Raw genomic sequence first — 22087 nt, 5'->3', positions numbered from 1 at the left:
ACTCCTTCTGTCTCCCCCTTCACTTATTCTTTTGCCAACCTCTTATTGTATTATTTCAGCAGATGCATAAAGCATCTTCCGAGAAAGATCAAGCAAAGGATAAGAGAAGGGAGGAACAAAGAGAGAGTGTGCAAAATGAGAAAAAGAAGCATTGGAAGAGAGCAGAAAAAGGATTTCTGCCATAAATGGATTTAAGCCACAATATGTGTCCTGTCTTGCGTGGGTTCTTCTTCTCCCTCTATCTGAACAGACAGTAAATCAGCGGCAAGAAACTCGGGCTGGATGTATCCAAGGCAAGTAGACCATCCATCACTCCATGCCCTGGTTGCTGTGGGTGCACAATTGTGGTGTCAAGTGAGATGAGAGTTTAGAATGAGACATCAGGGGAGTGACAGGGCCGTGCCGCAGCCTTGCCAGCCTCGCACATCCATCACCTCAGGCCAAACACACAGAGATGTACAGTGGGACAGCTAGCTGCCATTAGGCGCAGACAGGAAGGATGGAAGAGGTCCTCAACACGCCATTATGGCTAATTTGCACGTTGTCGTAGGCTTGGAACAGCGTCGCTTTCCAGAAATAATGTCTCTTCAACCAGTTACATGTTCCAGTTGATGTTCTGTTACAGTCCTACAATGAATTATATCACAGCCTGTAACATGGATTGCGGTGTTCGATGATGGTATCGAGCACATTAGCCTCAAGTGTATTCCGTCCGCCAGGGTCTATTCCTTTCACTGGGGTATACATTTTGTTCAACCTGCTATGCCCATGGCAAAGTGCAAGCGTGGAATAAACAGCACTGTATCTGCCATTTGCCCGTCTCTCAGACAGAATGGGTGGCTGATTTCATGGGTGGCTGATTTCATGGCTAACTGTGTGATTTGGATGCTTCATTCTTGAAGCTGTGTGGCAAAGATTCTATTGGCCCTCTGCTGCGCGTTGTGCTGTGTGCGTCTAGCGGGATGCTGCGCTGCTGAATGGCTGTGTTTGGGTTGTCAGTCTGTTGGCTGGCCGGGACAGAGAGTGATAATAGCTGTGTGGTGTGAGCACTAGGGTGGTCAGTGAGGGTTGTGGCAAGTGGCGGAGGATTGAGGCCGACCGCCAAGCGTCATTGGACACACTTACGCATTATCAGAGCTGATCGTGGCCTGGCAGGCCTCTGCTATTCCGCGGAAACAATTTTCTGAGCAGTCCATCATGTCTGCCTGGCCTCAAATGGGACGGGGTGAGCTGTGAAAGACTGGGTGAAGGGTGACGAGAGGTCACCAGACTCGCCACCGAGGAGGGAAGTCCAGACTCGTGATGGGAGGACAGAGGGAGAGTCTGCGTCTATGGGGACACTGTCAGTCAGAAGCAGCGATGCGCACAACCCCTGAAGCTGAGAGACGTTGACAAGGGTTGGGGGGGTAGGCGGGGACGTTAAACCCTACAGCCCCCAACCACCAAGGAGCCGAGAACTGGGCAGTGATATAACAGGTGTTTAAATTTGATTTAAAATGGATGCTCTTAGATCCTACATGGGCAACTGGCGGCCCGGGGGCTACATGCGGCCCCCACCTTCACTTAATGCGGCCCTCAGCTGGTTAATATCAAAAGAATCATATATTATTGATTTCAGCTGTTCCAATTCCAAACATACAAACATGACTAGGTTGAATTTACTCAAGTCTATTAGTAGCTTAATGACTAGTATAGTAATATTCAAATGTTAGTCTTTTTTATGTCCAACATATTTGTATTTACGTTCTTAAAGTTAACATTAAGTATAACTAAATGCATTTGAAATTAAGGTTAGATTTCAGGTTTCCAATTCAAAAGAAGCAAAAATAGCCGATCTACAAGCTCAAAACGTGTCGCGCTGCGACGCGTTTTGAGCTTGTAGATCGGCTATTTCTGCTTCTTTTGTATGAGATAGCAATATGCAATGTGGCCCTCTGGAGTGAAGGTGGAAATATAGTGGCCCTCTCCATCATCAAAGTTGCCCACCCCTTTCTTAGATAGAACAGCCTGTATATCGCATATATCGAGTCCAGAGGTCTCCAACTCAGGACTGTGAAGGATTCTATTTCCCCCATCACCCCTCTGTTCAGCGCAGACACTCACTGAAAGATTGGTGGAAAAGAGAGTAGGTTGACAACACATCAGTTTCAAAAGCAGCAGCCAAGAGAAGAAAGGACAAATTTCTTTCTTCTTCTTTTTTTTCCTTTTTTAATTCATTCAAACCAAACAGTGGCTTCTCTCTCTTCCGATGTGTTCCAACGGGCCTCTCTTCTCTGATTCCTCCAGGGAAGATTTATGAGTAGGGCTGACGGAAGCCCGACCATACACACACGCGCGCACGCATGCGCGCACACACACACACACGCATGCGCGCACACACGCACACGCACACACACACACACACACACACACACACACACACACACACACTCACTTGCACATACACACGTACGCACACAGACACACACACACCAGCCCAGGGCCATGCCTCTGTCCCAGCCAACCCTCTTCCAGGTGCAGCAAGACAGCCACGGAGCCCTGCAGCCCTGCTCCTCTCAATGAATGCAAGGTCTGGGGGGCTTGGGTTTGGGTGGTGGTGGGGGGTTATGGGTCTGTTGAAGGGGATGGGGGGAGGGGGAGGGCACTACCCGTTCCCATCCCATCCCTCACTCCATTTGTAAGATGTCAGACACAGCTAATTTTTTTTATTGGTGATAATCCCGCCCCTCTGCATGGATGATATCTCTTTTCTCTCTGTAGGTTACCTTGCCCTGTCATTTAATAACTTACAATGGATTTATATAGCCTACCTTTGAGAGAGAGGCCTTTGATTCTCTGGCTTTTAGATTTGTGTGTGTGTGTGTGTGTGTGTGTGTGTGTGTGTGTGTGTGTGTGTGCGTGCGTGCGTGCGTGCATGCGTGCGTGCGTGCGTGCGTGTGAGAGCAGACGTACGCACATACATACATACATACAAGCATGTGTGTCTGTCTGTGAACAGTTGAAAGAAAAGGCATTCAGGGCTGTTTTCTTAGACGCAGCATGCATCACTGAAAGCACACGAACAAAGAGCTACAAAACAAGACATGGGAAACTGAACAAAGGAAATCCATGCATGCAAATATTGTCATTTCTAAAGCACAAAGGGAGTGTGAGAGAGGACAGTTAAGACTTTTAGACAAAGTATTCACCCCCACGTTGCATGAGAGAAAACAGCACCTGTGTGACTGATAGAAAGACTAACACAAAACGGGTGGCCTCAAGCGGTCGTCTACTCCTCATCATTCATTACTCATTATTTCAGACGAATGTATGAATCATGCAAACATTATGAAAACCCTGCACTCGTACTGTATCGGCACAAAACCCCTGGCGTCTCGTTTATTCAACCAGCTATTTCATTCAGCCTTTTCATTCATTGTAGCAGTCACAGCTTGCTGTCCGCCCCCGTGGCGAGGGGTGGGATTCGTACCGCGGCGGCAGATACAATGGCGGCATTGACACAGGTGATCCGATGCGTTCAGCCCGTCTGCATCCTTGTTTCTTTTTTTATTTTTCTTTGTGGTTGAGTAAAACATACTCCAGTCCAGAGCAGGGGTGTCGCACCAAATTCTGGGCTCTGGGTACCGGTACAACTTTAACTATTGAAAAATAGCAGATATACAACAAGCTCACAGCACGGCACTGAGTGCCACGCTGCAAGCTTGTAGATCTGCTATTTTTGAAAAATCGTGAACATTTGTGCAAGTCTTTGAATATTTCAAAGGGTTTTTTCTTTTTTTTTTCTTTTTTTTTACCTAAGTTTCTATGTCAGAGGTGCACAAACTGTTTCATGTGAAGGAACCCCAAAATGATATGTATTTGGCCACGGACCCCCATCTCAAAATATTTAGTTCCAGGGACCCCCCAGAATCAAAATTTGTGTTACAAATGTTTGCTTAAAAAATATATATGATATATGATATAAGATTTGCATACTTTTTCACAACTTTTCAAAAATAGCAGATCTACAGCTGAGCTTGTATATCTGCTATTTTTCAATAGCTAAAGTATAAAATAATTAAGGCCCCCTCCACCTTGGGCCCTAGTAACTCAGTCCCACTTTTCCCCCACATGTGACGCGAGGCCCCTGCCAGTCCGGAGTGATTCCAGGTGAATGCCTACACAGGTGTTGGCACGGACAAAAGGAGGGGAGGAAGCATCAGTCAAGTCTTATCCTACTCCTCCTCCTCTGCCCCCTCCCTTAACCGAGACAAGACACAGCACGGTGCGGCGCGGCTCGCTCGCCGATGGACTGACAGTAGCTCTTAAAACCTTATTTATACTTAACCCCACCTAACCTGAAAATAAATGATTTTCAAACTGAAAAGGCGACTAGGGAGGGACACGGTTGTACGAGGAAGCAGAAATGAGGCTTTAGGCCCTGCTCCACCCCAGTGTCTCTTGTGTTGTTTATCAGGCCCTCTATAACCGTGTTTCTCAACCACTGTGCCTGGGGACCTTTGGTGTGCCCCTTGAAACTGCTTGAAAGACAGTATTTTATTTATCATTTTAAAAATGATTTAAACTAGTGAAAACAGCCAATCTACAAGCACACAGCGCCTCGCGGTGTGAGGCGTTGTGTGCTTGTAGATCTGCTGTTTTCACTACTGTTGTGCGACAGCCTTGTATGACGAAGCAGGGCTTTACTTTGCGAAGAAACGTACAAATCTGAAACTTGGAGATACATGGTTTCTTCCCGACAGTGACGATATTTACACCCCCATATTATGTTGGTGTGCCCATGGATTCTTGGGACATGAAAAGTGTGCCCATGCAGAAAAAAGGTTGAGAAACACTGCTCTATAACATATTTATGGAAGGATTTTTGCTGGCTTTAGCACCTCTGATAAAGGGGTTCCAGGAAGGAACTGACAATTACTCAATATGAGCCGTGGCAATGGACAGCATGTCCTGTGTCTGACTTTTTGGAATATTAGCCTATGTTTTTTTTAAAAAAAGGGCATTTGCCCCTACACGAGCTCCAATCACACCCTGTATTTAGACTTCATAAATCCCTCCAGAATCACACCTGCTGCGGGGGAGATTAAACCGTTGTGAGTGCAGAGTTCATTGATTCAGGGAAATGTTTCATTGTTAAACATGTTTTCTTTCCCCCCTGCTTATCCCAACGTTTTCAGGCCAAGGACCCCTTAGTTGAGAGAGAGATGAAGCAGGGACCCCCTCAACCGGTTCATAGATTCCATATAAATTTAGTTTCATTGTATGACAGCACTGCGTATTTTGGATTCATGTCAATTTGTGTTTTCAGATGTTTAACGACCTGAACCATCAATACTTACTAAACTTGACCTTTCACTCTATTCTTAGTCTGCTCTTTTTACCCTCTACACCAAAGCTCTTTGCCGAAAATAGCCGATCTACAAGCTCACAAGTCACAACGCCTCGCAGCGCAAGGCGTTGTGAGCTTGTAGATCTGCTATTTTTGGCTAAAGTTCTCCGAATAGTGGTAAAAAAGGAGAAAGAAAAGTCTCTTTCTATCGCTCAAAGATTTGGAGGACCCCCTGTAGTAACTCTGAGGGGACCCCCTGTTGAAGACCCATGCCCTATATGCTTTGTCTTTCTCACTTGTTCTTTTTTAATTTATTTTGTTTACTTGTTGCAGTTTCTGCGTGTGGATCAGGATAAGGAGTGCAACATGGAGTGCAGCGGGGGTCCTCGGAAGCCTCTGTGCGCCTCAGACGGCAGGACCTTCACGTCGCGCTGCGAGTTCCTCCGTGCCAAGTGCCGCGACCCCCAGCTGGAGGTCATCCGAGGGCCATGCAAAGGTCAGGTCATGAGTCACGCTTCAGCGCCCCGCCTGATACTCTCACATGCGCGGCAGGGTTCACGGCAGAACCTTCTGTGGGTTAAATTCATTTCAGCATAATTGATTCTTTGAGCCCTGGGAGGGTGACTGGGGTTGACACATTTCATAGAGCGAAGAGAGATTTTCTGCCATTCGCTTAGGCTCATAATCCTGCGCTAATCTATGCAATTAATACATTTTATCGACGGTGCTCTTTAGTTTAGTCTTAGAAAAAATTGCAGATGTACAAGCTCGCAGCGTGGCACCGAGTGCCACGCTGTGAGCTTGTATATCTGCCATTTTGTAATAGCTAAAGCATAAAATAATGGTTAAAGTGGTTCAAATCTAAAGTGACACAGCTGCGTTCCAGGTCTTAATGGCTTAATTCTATCAGATACGGTATTTGTTTATCATCAGCCATACTTTACTATGTATTTTTCCACTGCTCAACTTTGCTTTTCTTTCCATTCCAACACAGTGCAGCACCCAGGGAGTCCACAACATCCTTATTGATTAGAAATGGTGGCTTATATGGCCTCGGGCGAATTCGAATGAATTATGCAGCAGCAGCAGCAATTTCAGGGGCGCTTGAATGAAACATCTTGACAAGAATTAATGTGCCGATGTTCACCATATATCATACATTCATAGCGGCGAGGAAGCCTGTGTGCATGTGACGGGCTGGAGGGGTTGCACATGAAAAGCCTTAATGTGACAGAGAGGCATTAAGGTCAGGCAGCTCACAAACTCCCCCATTGTTGCTGGTGCTGGAAGGAAGAGCCCATACACCCCGAACGCTGCTCCCCCTACCCCTTCCCACCTCCGCCCCACTCACTAACTCTATACCACTACTTCAACGCTCTACAGACTGGAGACAATGCCCCATTCTTACCCATTACAATATTAGATCACTAATAGGCGGAATGAGAGAGAAAGAGAGAGAGAGCGTTCAGGGCCCGCTGAAAGAAAACTCTCATATGATGGAAAAACATTCTGCAATTTTATGCCCATACTGGGTCTCTATGGCAACGTCTTGAAGCTGGACATCTGGATGTGGTGGACAGCGCAGGGAGAGAGAGAGAGAGAGAGAGAGAGAGAGAGAGAATGGAGGAGTCCAGCTAGGAAGCTGAAAGGGACAAGAGTCCATGAAAGTCGTATTGAATGCGTCAATAACGTCGGGTCTGGGAGTCTGCCCCAGACGCCCCCCGCTTCCCCCCCCCCCCCCCCCCCATTCCTGACTCCTCAATTCAGGAAGGCTGTGGGGTGGGGGGCGGGGGTGGGGTGATAGAGGGGTTTCTCGAGGCGACAGCCGGATTAACCGAGAGGACCGGGGGTTTTACGCCTTAAAAAGCACAGTGATGGGTTTGTGTTTCAAGGATGGCGAGGCTGGCACCGGATTTATTTTCTATCATTGGACTCAGATGATTCAAGTGTCCTGTCATTTTTTCCAGACTGCCTATTTTTTTTCTGCTTGCAGCCCCCCTCTGGAGAAGGACGACTCACAGGTTTTCCACTGCGGCTAACATTAGAGCTCCCTGTTTCCCTCCGTTGTGAACAGTGAGCGTCTTGCCCTCTCTCTCCACACCAGTGACAATGACACACACACACACACACACACACACACACACACACACACACACACACACACACACACACACACACACACACACACACAGTCACACACACACACACACACACACACACACACACACAGTCTCACACACACACACACACACACACACACACACACACACACACACACACACACACACACACACACTCACTCACACACACACACACACACACACACACACACACACACACACACACACACACACACACACACACACACACACACACACACACACGCATGCGTATATTAGACTGAGAGAAACCAGCAATGCATTCCCCGCCTGACTCTAATGGACATTATACCGCGGGCTAACGCCAGCGACACAGAGCCTCCTCACCACCAGACTGGTGAATTTTTTTATTTCTATTTTTAACCGACCATGAGTCATTGTTTTAATTTGATTTGGCCCGTGCCAGCCAGACAGGCATATTAAGCGTCACAGCTAAGAACGTTGCCTCTCGAAGTTACCGTCAAGTGTCCCCATCGCTGTCCACCATCTCCTGAGAGGTTGCACAGCTGGCTTGCGGTGTGGCACAAGTGATGCGGAGCAAGCGGATCTGGACAGTGAAGATGATCCATGGCCACGGGAGACGCAATGGGAGGAAAGAAAGAAAGCCTCAGCTATGAGGAGGTGAAAAGTGCCTGACCCACTTTTATTTGCGACCGAAGGTCACAGTTTACTGTGAGAAATGTCACAACTTATCCGCGTCCCTCTGTGTAGACGTGTACACATTTTTACAGTCTATGGGTTTGCTGCTCTGACATCATGCTCTGATGTCACTGTGATGTCAGGGGAACCACTCTAACAGAATGGGTTTGCCGCTCCGACATCACGCTCTGGCTTCACTGTGATGTCACACTAACAGAATCCCTTTTATGCCCATATATGGAGTTCCCTGATGTCATCAATATTAATGATGCCCTGTTAGAGAGATCCCTGTGATGCCAGGGGGAACAAATCCCTTTTATGCCCATATATGGAGATATGGAGAACCCTGTGATGCCAGGGGAACAAATCCCTTTTATGCCCATATATGGAGATCCCTGATGTCCACATCACTGTGACTCTGTGCCACATCACTGTGACTCAGACTCATCAGAATGGTATAATTAGCAATAACTGAAAGAAAATTCTACATCTGACCTCACAGACTCAATATATATATGCCCATATATGGAGATATCTGTATCTGTCTGTCTGCGTCCATTTTATGCCCATATATGGAGATCTCTGTATGTCTCCATGGATCTCCATATATGGGTAACAGGGGTCTCCATATATGGGTAACTGGTCCGATATACATCACTGGCCAGATGGCCAAGACATGGCGCGACCTCTGGTCGTTTTTCGCCCTGAGGCTTCTTACTAGTTGCGACCGTCAGGTCGCAGTTACTACCAAAACCTCCACCGGCTGTCTGTCAGTCAGTCTGTCAGTCTGTCCGTCATGTCACACTTTTCCCCAACTCATATCTCCGCCACCGTTACCCCAATCCATGCCAAACTTTGCACACACACTCCTTGCCTGCCAATCCACAACCTCCACCCCACCAGGGACCCCCGGAGCTCCAGGGACCCCCAGGGACCCCCTTCCACCGCCGCCAAAAAGTGCAAAAATGACCAAATGACCACCCAAACGGGGCTGTTCACGGGGAATTCCTGGGGACCACCAACTCCTGGTGCTCCAGAATGGATGCCCCTAGTGGAGGACCCCCGTCACTGCATTTTTTCAAACACATTTTTGGACACTGCTCCTACAGATTTTGCCCTAAAATCACGCAAATTGGTACACAGTATGTCTACACTCATGTCATCAACATGGATCTGTCCCATATAGCGCCACCATCCGGCCGATTTTTTCAAAAAAAAAATTTGAACACTGCTCCTACAGATTTTGCCCTAAAATCACACAAATCAGTACACAGTATGTCTACACTCATGTCATCAACATGGATCTGTCCCATATAGCGCCACCATCTGGCCGATTTTTTCAAACACATTTTTGGACACTGCTCCTACACATTTTGCCCTAAAATCACGCTGCGACCTGGCGGTCGCTTATCTCCCGATTAGGGAGTCTTACTGGTATATGTACATGATAGTTAAGAACCAAATCAACCCTTATGGGTCTGTAACTCAGAGAGTGTACAAATGGACTCTCTACTAGGGTCCATTCTATTTGTACACTCTGAGTTAAATTAACATTGATTTAATCAAATAAATTGGGGTCTCAGAGATAGAAATGCCATTAAATGGGGGTCCGTAGCCTAATGCATGTCAAACTGGGGGTCTTTGAAATCAAAATGGTTGAGAATCACTGTGCTAGAGCCGTAAATATCTTCTCTTATGGGGGTCGCTCGCATATCTTTTCAAATGGGGGTCCGCAGGCTAATAAGTGTCAATTTGGGGGTCCTTGGCATGAAAAAGTTTGAGAACCACTGCCTTAGAGCAGTGTTTCTCAAAGTGGATTCCGGGGACTCTCTCTGTGCCTGTGGGTTCCTTTAGGTCAGGTCCCAGCCCAGGCGGTTTTCCCCGTGCATCAGCCCTTTCCTTGGATGAGTGGAATGTTCTCCAGGAGAGTGCGAGCTGCCTCGCAGCACAGTAATGGATTTACCACTTGGCCAGTGGGCTGCACGGCGCGGCCTTGACTGATTTGCTCCTAATAAGACTGGGGTGTTGGTTCTATTCCCAGCCACAGAAGCATCCGCCGCTTCCGATCAGTCTTGAATTGTTTCCCTTCTGTCTCTCTGTCCCTTTTCGCTGGCTGCCTATTTTTCCCCTCCTTTCTTTTCATTTCGCTGCTCCTTCAAATCCAGCGTCTCTGTCTGTCTGACCTGAAGTTAGTTTATTGTTAGGTTAGACTTTATTGTTCCCAGTGGGGGAAATGTCGTTCGTTGCATTTGACCCGTCCTGACTGTAATAAGCAGTGGGGCGGCCACTGAGCAGCGCCCAGGGACTGGCTCCAAGGCCAGTGCCTTGTGTGTCTTTTGGTGTGGGAGAAACCCCATGTGAGAATATCACACATCCGCTACACACAGTCCAGGGTTTGAACCCATGGACCTTCCTGCTGTGAGGGCGGCAGCGCTAACCCCTGAGCCACTGTCTTCTTTCTTCAATGTAACATAATGAATTTGGGTTATATTTACATCAGTGGTTTTCAACCAGTGGTCCGGGGACCACCAATGGTTCTTGAGGGGTTTCAGGTGGTCAGCCAGCTAAATGATGTAGAGTTGGTAACCCTTATACATACCGTACTGTAGAGACTGTAGAAATTCCAAATAAATAATGGACCTTGGTGTGAAAAAGGTTGAAAACCACTGGGTTAGATTATTGCTATTATTGAGTTGCTGAGATTCTGAGTGATTTGTGCTCCTCCTCAGACACATCCAGATGTGTGGCAGAGAAGAAGTACACCGAGCAGCAGGCCAAGAAGCTCTTCCCTCAGGTCTTTGTGCCTGTGTGCAACCCTGACGGAACATACAGTGAGGTAACACAAACACACCATCACTCTTTCTGTTTGGAATATATCCCTTACACACAACCGTAATACGTACACCGAGGTTACACGACAGCTATGGGGAGTATTTTCTGCCCTTTCTGGCTTTGCCCAGCTGAAGGCTGCTCAGATGAGCACACAGGGGGAGCTGTCAGGGGTTAAATAGCGAGTTTAAGCTAGATGGTTGTCAATACGGCAACGCCAGGCGGACTACAGCTGCTATGACGTAATCGCCGTAGCGATCAAAATGGTTAAGCAAAGCCTCGGCGGCGACGGGTTCCCACCCCTTTCACTGAACGCTTTGGTTCCCATGGCGACGCGTACACGCAGCAGACTGAGTAGGCGCTACGTGGGAAGGGACCTTCTGCCGTAGTAGAGGCGGCCGCGGCGTTCTGCAGGTTTATCTATCGAGCACGGATCATTTCCGATTACCGTTGTCATCTGCCGTTGCCGTAGCGAGCTTAAACTCGCTATTGTCTCGCTCAGGGACACTTTGACACGTATACTGGATGAGCCAGGCGTAGAAGCTCTCTACCCACTCAGCTGGCAGCCCAAGATAAATATTAATACTTCAGATAATATGTTATGCTATTGTCAAACTAGACAGCCTACTTGGGGACAGAGTATTTCGGGAACGATGCAAGTTGTGAATGCATGCCCCACCCGGCTATGCAATACTTGTTGTACCCGTTGTTGTCAGAGTACTCGCTTTTGGGGCATCCTCCACAGACCGCATGGACAGGCATAAACAGACATCAGTGTTTTGGCAGTTCTCTGAAACCATTGTCCAACCACATGCCACTCGGCACTGCATACCTCCACAGTTATTTGGGTCAATCGGTTAATCGGCCCGAGACAGGCAAACAGGCAGACATGCAGAGATTCTGTGAATTTATGCATAGATATTGTGTTCTGTGTTTTTGTCTATCAGGTGCAGTGCCACAGCTACACTGGATACTGCTGGTGTGTTACGCCCAATGGTCGCCCAATCAGTGGCTCAGCAGTGGCCAATAAAAAACCTCGGTGCCAAGGTAGGCACAACCTCTTGTTAATTGGTATTGGGAAACTGATGTCAATAGTATATCTAGCTTATCTGTCTCTGTGTCATGTATATTATTCATCATAGTCGTAGTCATAGTTTTATTGTTATTCTTTAACTGAGAATGTTATGTATTACAAAGCAAATATACACCTAATTCAACATACTATTATTTTAATTTTATCATAGTAGAGATACTATATAATATGCACAGCAAAATCCTCATTCATAATGTATCCATTTGTAACTCAGAGAGTGCACAAATGTATGCTCACACACCTTAAGTTACACTCTCAGAGTTACTTTAACACAGGATTTTACTGCGTGCTTGTGTGCATGAACAGCATGCTTTATTGAAGTTTTTGTTGAGCAAGGATGATAGGGCAAATTCACTGCAGTGACCGGTCGGTCACACATTCCTTCGGATGTTCATATTTGTGGGGTACATAATCCGTTGCCCTGTGGGAAATTGGTCAGCAAGTGGCCCTGGGAGACCGTGTTGCTCAAGGCATCTGGGCCGTGATGTAAATAAAGCCCAGTAGAAAATCCCTCTCGCTGAGTTGAGCAACATCGTTTTAACCACTTAACCCGATTCTACAATTCTGCACATCAGTGGTGCTCAAACCTTTTCATGTCAAAGACCCTCAGAATTATATATATTTGACCGCGGACCCCCACCTCAAAATATCTTGTTCCAGGGACCCCTGAGAAAGAAAGATTTGAGTTACAAATGTTCGCTTAAACCCTCAAGATTTAGTGAAACGGAACCAGAGCTGGCTCTGTACTTGGACCTCTTTTTCCCTGTCTGCTCTAAATCTCTTTGCCAAAAAAACAGCTGATCTACAAGCCCACAACGCATCACAACGCTTGTAGATCTGCTATTTTTGGCTAACGTTTCCCCCACAATATACAGTATATGGATGCTGGGATTCAAGTGGTTAAACGTTGAGGAATGTGAGCGTAGAGAGACCGGTGTCTGCCAAACAATCAAATAACCAATGCCACATGTCCCACTCTGTGTAACTGTGAGACTGACTTGGAAGCTGTTTGCTATCTAGTTTGCTACAGAAATAGAATAAATAACTGTTCACGTACGTAACAGAAAATGCAATACAACAGTGACATATTCTTCCCTGGGGTCCTCTTTGCTAGCTTTGCTGTGTGAGCGATGTTATTCTCACAAATTATTCTCACAGCAGCGCAGTGCAAATTTGAGTAATCTTGTCTAATTAATTATGATAATGTAAATGTGCTGGGGTAAAATGTCCACTAACTGTAACCACTAACACCTAAACACCACTCTGTAGGTTCAAAACAGGAGAGATCTAGCACAAGGGAACCAGGAAAAGCAGGTGAGCACTTTGAAAAAAAGTATCTGTCTGCAATACTGTACATCTGTGTGCGTGTGTGTGTGTGTGTGTGTGTGTGTGTGTGTGTGTGTGTGTGTGTGTGTGTGTGTGTGTGTGTGTGTGTGTGTGTGTGTGTGTGTGTGTGTGTGTGTGTGTGTGTGTGTGTGTGTGTGCGTGCCTGAGTCTGTGTGTTTGTGTGCGTGGCGGGCGTGTGGGAGTGTGTGTGTGCATGCACATGTGCCTACATGCAGTCGTGCCCGATGCACATGCGTATGCACGCGCATTCGTATGCCTGCCTGTCTGTGTTTGCTTGCACCTGTGTTGGTGGTGAACGTGTATGGAGAGCAGTGTGGCTCACCTGTTAAGGCTTGCCGCTCCAATATTTTGTCAATTGAGAGAGAAAGAGCAGCCCCGGGGGTTGATATGAAAAACAGTTACTGGATATGATTCAGAGCATTTACACACACACACACACACACACACACACACACACACACACACACACACACACACACACACACACACACACACACACACACACACACACACACACGCGCACACACACACACACACACACACACACACACTGCTTCTTGTTCTGAAGCCCGTAAGCCTGATTTATACTTTGCCGGCTGTGTATGTGTCACCGAAAACAGCAGATTTACAAGCTCACAGGATCGACAAAACAAATTTGACAATCTACTGTACAAGATCACGACAATCCACGGCTCCCAGCGCGTTACATCTGCAACGTGTCGTGGGCTGCTTGTAGATGTGCTATTTTCGACCGACGCACGTCTACTGTCACATGATGGAGCCTAAATTAAGGCATCACAGTCAAAGGACGCTTCATTTGTCACACACACTCATTCTCTGACACAAATCTTTCTTTTTTTCACCACATCTCTCTTGCAGCGGGAAATTGTTTTCAGATACGAGGAAGCGCTAACGTTCATTCTGTTCTATTCCACACTGTGTCTGTCACTTTCTCCCACCCCACCCCACTCCACTGTCTCTCAGCCATGAGCCATGGATGAGTGACTGTCCTCTGACTTCTGGCTATAGAATCACTAAGCTCTACCGGCGTGCTGGTCCAATAACTGTACCATGCCCTCATCTTTTACAGAGCAGAGTGATTTGGGAGGTTCCGATTAATTCCAGGCCTCGTGCGGTTCTGTGGATCTGAGCGTGTGTGTGTGTGTGTGTGTGTGTGTGTGTGTGTGTGTGTGTGTGTGTGTGTGTGTGTGTGTGTGTGTGTGTGTGTGTGTGTGTGTTTGTGTGTATGTACTATGTATGTGTTTGTTTGTGTGTGGTATGTTTGCGACATTTGGGTTACTTCTCTCTGTGTGACATTCATGTCGGCTCCTCCCTCACTGTAAACAAACTCGGGTTTTAGAAGTTTGCCTGAGCCTTGCCAGCTCGTTACACATAGATCAACTGGGAATGCAACATTTTGTGTCCAACACTCAAAAGAGATGGAGAGGGAAGGGTAGTGGAAGTAAGAAAGAGAGAGAGATGAGCGGGGGGGGGGGGGGGGGGGGGGGGGGTGCATGGCAGGGCTTGTGGTTCAATCTGAGCTGCTTGGATAAATAGTGTGGTGAAAGGCAAAATCAACTGTACATGTGTGGTGTGTCCCAGCAGTCCTGCACACAGGGGTGTCACACCAAATTCTGGGCCCTGGGTACAAGATCCACTGTGGGGCCCCCCCATGAATGTTCTTCATATGGGCTAGGGGGTTTGACGGACCCATTTAGACTGGGAACGCATTATTTTGTGCTTTTACAATATCGAAAAACAGCAGATATACAAGCTCGAGCTTGTAGATCTGCTATTTTGAAAAATTGTGAAAATGTGGGATTAGTGGTGCTCAAACCTTTTCATGTGAAGGACCCCCAAAATTATATGTATTTGGCCATGGACCCCCATCTCAAAATATTTAGTTCCAGGGACCCCCCCCAGAAGCAAAATTTGAGTTACAAATGTTTGCTTAAAAAGCACATAGATTCAAAGATTTGCACACATTTTCACACCTTTTCAAAAATAGCAGATCTACAAGCTCGCAGCATGGCAATCAGTGCCGTGCTGTGAGCTTGTATATCTGCTATTTTCCAATAGCTAAAGCATAAAATAATTAAGGCCCCTCCACCTTGGGCCCTAGTAACTCAGTCCCACTCCCCCCCCCCCCCCCCCCTGTGACGCCCCTGCCTGCAAATACACAGTGATTGCACTGATGCTGTGGCTCAGTAGACCATACTCATCTCTCCTAGGTGTGTCCTCCTGTCAGCAGGATCTCGTCACGTCATCGAACACACAGAGCTCATCTCCACTGCACTGCAGGCTTTTCCAAGTGTCAGTCTTGGTGGATTCAGTGGCATTTTGGAAACATTTTGAACTGAAGAATGACAGTGCAAGCAGCTAAATACTAGTGCGACCACAAATAGCGTGACGGCTTCCTGGCAGATGTTTAAAGAGGTGTTAAAGCCATGTAAAAATCCCACAGGGGCAAAGATTGACCATTAGCGGTACGTCATAAATATCCCTTTTTTTTTAGATGGCATTTCCATGAGTTCAAAAATAAATGACAAGACTCGAGAATTCACTGTGAGTCAGTGGCATTGGGCGGTGCATGTGTGTGTTTATGTATTTTCCTAAGGGAGGTGGTTTGAGCAGATAAATGGCTGGCATCACAAACACGTATTACGTTAAATTAAATTAGCCCTGGCTTCTTGATGGCGGTTTTGCGCTGGAAAGACGAAGACTTTAGTTCAGGGCTACGTTTTTTTTAATCCCTGTTTGTGGAACCACTCAGCAGGGTCTCCAGTGACGCCTTGAATAAGTGCATTAAGGGATCTGTGAGCAGACTGTTTGACCCTCGCTGAGGTTAACCACACCTGCGGCCGTGGGTTTGTACAGTAAAGCGGCCCGCGGGCCCTCCAGCCCCTCTCTCCCTCTCACCACAAATCAAACAAACAAACAGAGACCAAATAAACACGGACTGTGCCCCAGCCCTGCTGCCACTGTTAATTGGTACATCTCAAACATTATGTGCGCTGCCTGCATGTTGCGTTCCACAGTCCGTCGGCCGTCGCACGCCTCCTCTCGTTGTCATGGCCTCACGTTCCCACAGGTTGAGAACCACTGTTATAGACCGGACGGACAGGGAATAATAATGACACATGACCCTCTCCTCTGTTCATTCAGCTTAACCACTTGAGCTCTATATCGTCGTTGTCGGGTGAAAACCTTGTATCTCCAAAACCGTTTGTTTTGTATTTATCATTTTGAAAATGATTTAAACTAGTGAAAACAGACGATCTGCTGATCTGCTGTTTTCACTACTTTTGTGCGACGGCCTTGTATGATGAAGCAGGGCTTTGCTTTGCAGAAAAAAAACGTACAAATTTGAAACTTGGAGATGCAAGGTTTCTGCCCGACAGCAACGATATACTTATTTGTATGACAAATAGAGAAAATAGCTTATCTACAAGCTCACAGTGCATCTTGAGCTTGAAGATCTGCCGTTTTTGCTATGTTCTTCTATCCGGCTATATTTTTGAAAAATGTTCACCTATGACTTTCCTGTGGTAAACTAACTCATTCATGTTTTCTTCCATCAGCATCTTATGTAAACCATTTGTTTTTCCTTCTCTCAAGTGAACGTATGGGGATCTATGACCACTATACTTACATTAACCTACTGTGCAGCCACTCCAGACACTGTGATCTTCCCCCTATAGTACCTCTTTCCCTCTCACTTTCTTCCTCCTTTAGTCTTCAACCCACTTCCCCCTCTTTCTGGTAACAGGAAAACTCAACCTAAAACAAACTTGACCTCATTCGCACGACCGCACGTTTCCCAATGGGTCAGTGGCCTTAAGCTAGATGCAGAATAGACCAAAATCAAATCTTTGCTTCTGGGGGTCCCTGGAACTAAATATTTAGCGATTTCTATTTCTTTTCTTTTTTTCAGAAAACTGTTAGGATTTAGAAGACATTTGTAGAATGTGCCTATCAGTGGTTAAAGACCCCCAAAATTTGTTTTTGCCCGCCGACCCCCATCTCAAAATATATTGTTCCACGGATGGACCCCTATCGCAAAATATTTTGTTCCAGGGACCCCCAGAAGCAAAGATTAGATTCTGGTCTATCTGCATAAGGCCACAGACTCGTTGGGAAACAAGCGGTCGGGCAAATGAGGTCAAGTTTGTTTTAGGTTGAGTTTTCCTGTATTCCTCTTTCTGACCCAGTCTGTCCCCCCCCCCCCCCCCAATCCCTCCTTGCCGGGCAATGTGCAAAATCCCACATGTATGCTTGTTCATAAGTCTACCTTACTCTCGTAATTGTAGTCTCCTTGCAAATATTCTCCATTCTAAATGCAGATGAGTCCGCCGGCCTTGTGGTGGAACCACAGCCCGCCGTAGATGAGGAAGGTGAGTGCTTGTCCAAGAGGCCATTCCAACCAAGTCATCTATTATCGCAATGACAGCCGAGAAGATGTTCTTAACCACAATGATGGTTATTAGAGTGATGCAATAGGTATGAGGTGCCACCAAAGTGCCCATAATCACAGTGAAGAACGTCCTCTTATGGGCATTAGGGGTTTTATATAGTGGTTAGCAAGCCATAGGCACTGACTGAGAAGTTTTATTCAAAGGAGGGTAAATAAGAGAAAGAAAATTGCGAGACATCAAGAAAAATCAGTGGCTACTCCACTGGCAGTATTGCTATAGGATAGCATTATAGGCAGCTGCAAAGCATCTTCTGGCCAATGGGATTGCTCGGCTCAAACTACCTGTTGTATGAATTGCATTTAATTGCTGATTTCAGCATCATATGCTTTTCCACAAGGTGGTTTTTATACCTTCAAAATCAGCGGTCACATTTACACTCTACATGTAGCCAATGGAAAACCTATGCAGAGTATTTAGGGTTAGATGTACAGTATGAGGGCACAGTCACACACAAGTTTAATTCTGCCTATGAGGGCGGATTCTGTCAATGCTCTTGAATGGGAACAGCATTTTTTTGGCAGAAATACCCGAATGGCAGCAAACCGCTCTGTTGTCTGTTCCCGTTGAAAGGCATTGGCAGAATTCGCCCTCATAGGCAGAATTAAACGTTGGTGTGACCGTGCCCCGAATGTGTTTCCCACTGAAACCAATAAAACTGTGATTCCTTTCAGATATGATTTCCCAATATCCCACCCTATGGACAGAGCAAGTCCGCAGCCGACAGAACAACAGAACCAGAGTACAATGTGAGTTTTTTCTTTTCTCTTTTTTTTCTTTTAACCACTTAAATCCGACACTTCTTTGACCGGGGACCCCCAGGGTTCTATTACTTGGCAGTTGGCACCATCCTTTTTTCCCCCTCTACACCAAATCTATTTGGTGAATATAGCCGATCTACAAGCTCGCCCCCCCCCCCCCCCCAGAATAGGGAAACTAGGGTTCATGTGGTTAAACAAGGGCAGCCGGGAATTCGCTAACCTTAACTAAAAGCACACTCCTTCGTCTTTTTTTTCCCCTTCCTTCTTCTGTGAGCAATCATAGTTTAGTCAGGCCATTCCTGTTTCTTAAGGACAGATGGTGGGTTGTGAAACCAATACATCTTGGTGTTGGCATAACGCGAGGCTTTGAGGATCTGAATCTATCTGCGGTTCTTCACTTTGTAGCAGTGCTGTAATTATCAGCACATGGCACACACTCAGCATCTTCCATTTGTCTGCCTGCTAATCTTAAACGCACGCACGCACATGCACACACACGCAAGCGTGCACGCACGCACACACACACACACTCTAATTGCATGGATTGAATCAATTGCCTCTTTCCTCTCGTCACCTCTTCGGGGAAAAATATTGCATATTTCATAAAACAATGCTATTTTGGAGCCAGTGTTGAGATGAGATAGCGGTTTGTGTGTGCATGTGTGTTTGTAAATGTGTGTAGATCCCATCAACATAATTTATACCCAGTAAAAGAAAAAAGCCAGCAAAGCACTGTGTTGATGGTTTTGATTACCAGCGCTCACATGTACGGTATTGGGACGAGTTTTTTCGATTAACAACCCCCCTCCCCAACAAAGGGGGCGCTTACAGAGGAACTGGAGCAAAGAGAGCCCAGTCGAGAAAGCGGGGACGCATTTCATTTGGGCTCTTTCGTGTGGGCAGGGATCTCTAATGAAAATAAACAAAGAAAAGGGATACCCATAATCCCACTGTTGCTTCCGAGCCCGGGGGGGGCGGGTGTTGTGAAAAAAGAAGAAAAAAACGGGGGAGACAGGGGCGATGAAAGCCCCCAGCGGGCCCGCCCAGATCAGCTTCGATCTTGGCAGGCGGTGGAGTCTTAAAGCTCAAAGCTCCGCTGGAGAGCCGTGTGGCAGCGCGGAGGGAGGCGCGCCGCGGCTCAAAGGGCTCTGATTGGATCCTGGTGAGGGCCTCTCCGGGAAGCCATCTTTACTCCACTCTCAGACAATGGTATTCTCTGTACACAAGTGTAAGAGAGGGAAGAAGGGATCATCAAGCATCATTGTTCTCTGGGAACTTTCAATGTGTAAACATATAGATCCCTGGCACTTTGCACTCAGCCTGTGGTTGTGTGCGTGTGTGCGTGTGTGCGCGTGTGCGTGTGTGTGTGTGTGTGTGTGTGTGTGCGTGCGTGCGTGCGTGCGTGCGTGCGTGCGTGCGTGCGTGCGTGCGTGCGTGCGTGCGTGCGTGCGTGCGTGCGTGTGAGAGAGGGACAGAGAGAGAGAGGCTGACCACCTCCTTTGTCTTCTCTCTTTCTCTCTCTGTCAGTCACATCAACAGAGGGCAGTTCAGAGTCCAAATATTTACTTAACTTGGGGCATAGGGAGCCATGCTTAGTCATTAGGCCGTTAATGTGCGTAAACAGTGCCACGGGGGGCTGATAAAGCAGTCTACACACACTGTCTCCAGGCACTCCCCCTCCAGACCTCCTTTACAGTACAATCCTGCCTGTACATTCAACTTTGGAGAGAGTGTACAAATGGACCCCTTTGGATGCCATGTGTGCACTCTCCCAGTTAAATGAACACTCAGGATTCTCCTCTTGTGTGAACCCCAACCTTTACCGTCTCGTCCTCCAAGACAAGTGCTTCTCAAACCTTTTCATGTCAAGGACCCCCAAATTAATATGCATTTGTCCAATAAGATTTGTGTTATTAAAAATGTTTCAAAGATATCTTAGTATTAAAGCGGTTGAACAGATTTTAATGCTATGATGACACATTTGGCTGGGGGGACCCCCTGGAACCCCCTCAAAGACCCCATGGGGGTTCAAGAGATGTTGGGGATGTTGTGGGTTTGAGGAGAAGGCGTATGGGTCAGCGTCAGCGCTGGGAAGTCTGTGTGACGATGCAGAGAAATGAATAACTAGGGATCTGTTTTAGCACCGTGTGCCGCGCTGCGAGCTTGTAGATCTGCTATTTTTGAAAAGTCGTGAAAATGTGCGCAAATCTTTGAATATATGTATTTCTTAAGCGAACATTTGTAACTCAAATTTTGCTTCTCGGGGTCATTTTTGGGGTCCTTCACATGAAAAAGTTTGAGCATCACTGACATGCATGGAAACATGGGTTTCTTGCACACATTTTCACAATTTTTCAAAAATAGCAGATCTACAAGCTTGCAGCGCTGCTCTCGGTGCCACGCTGTGAGCTTGTATATCTGCTATTTTTCAATAGTTAACATTCATGGGGGGCCCGCAGTGAAACCTTGTACCCAGGGCCCAGAATTTGGTGCGACACCCCTGCACATGGGGGGGTAGTTGGGATGGAGGATGGTTATGTGTGTGTAGTGTATCTCTCTGCAGAGACATGCAAACCAGACCACCTAAAGTGAATTCTATCTTTGCAGGGCTGACCCACGGCATGGCAGCATGCATGCGCACGTGTCTGTGAAAATGTGTGCATGTGTGTGCTGTGCGTGCCCACCCACCCACCCACACATGCATGCGTCTATTTAGGGCATGCATATGTGGCGTACGTTCAACATGTATGTATGTGTCTCCACATGTGGGTAGCATGTGTGTGTGTGTGTGTGTGTGTGTGTGTGTGTGTGTGTGTGTGTGTGTGTGTGTGTGTGTGTGTGTGTGTGTGTGTGTGTGTGTGTGTGTGTGTGTGTGTGTGTGTGTGTGTGTGCGCGCGCAATCGTACGCTGTGGTGGTATATACATTTACTTAAGTACTGTACAATTTTTAGGTATTTGTACTTTACTTAAACTCCTTCACCTGGAGTAAAGCCTCATTCCCTACTTGGACTGCACAATCCATCGGTTTCCTGCTGAGAACCATGGACTCAGATTTAGAGATGCTGATCCTCATTCCGGCCGCTGTACACTCGGCTGCAAACCGGTCCAGTGAGAGCTGAAGGTCTCGGACCGATGGTGCCATCAGGACCACGTCATCCGCAAAAAGCAGTGAAGCAACCCTTAGCTCACATAGCCTTATACCTTCTCCGCCTCGAGAACCTTGTCGTAAACTTTCCCGGGGAGGCTGAGCAATGTGATACCTCTGTAATTGGCACACACCCTCTGGTCCCCCTTTTTGAAAAGTGGAACCACCACTTTCCCCTCCTGAGGTGTCGTATGGTCTTCCAGAACAACTTTGGTGCCACCCGAAAGTCCTTCTCCATGTACTCCCCGAACTCCTCCCACACCCGCTGCTTAGCCTCAGACACAGCTGTTGCTGCTGCCCTTCAGGCCTGTTG

At 47.0% G+C, this 22087-nt stretch overlaps 1 protein-coding gene across 1 annotated transcript in view; it reads left to right on the top strand.

The window, feature by feature from the left end:
• smoc2 (SPARC related modular calcium binding 2) overlaps positions 1-22087 on the top strand; it is a gene marked incomplete at both ends in the record, with an annotated part of 50126 nt that overhangs the window by 3515 nt on the left and 24524 nt on the right. Inside the window, 6 exons of the mRNA XM_080740268.1 lie at positions 5663-5825; positions 10857-10963; positions 11904-12003; positions 13319-13363; positions 17707-17790; positions 18543-18617. Coding sequence (XP_080596394.1) covers positions 5663-5825; positions 10857-10963; positions 11904-12003; positions 13319-13363; positions 17707-17790; positions 18543-18617 — 574 coding nt within the window. The remainder of the gene's footprint in view (positions 1-5662; positions 5826-10856; positions 10964-11903; positions 12004-13318; positions 13364-17706; positions 17791-18542; positions 18618-22087) is intronic.

The sequence above is a fragment of the Nannobrachium achirus genome (assembly GCF_963921795.1).
Source record: "Nannobrachium achirus genome assembly, chromosome: 13".
In the NCBI taxonomy this organism is placed as follows: Eukaryota; Metazoa; Chordata; class Actinopteri; order Myctophiformes; family Myctophidae; genus Nannobrachium; species Nannobrachium achirus.
The sequence above is the reverse complement of the archived record's forward strand: the minus strand, read 5'-3'. Positions and strand labels throughout refer to the sequence as shown.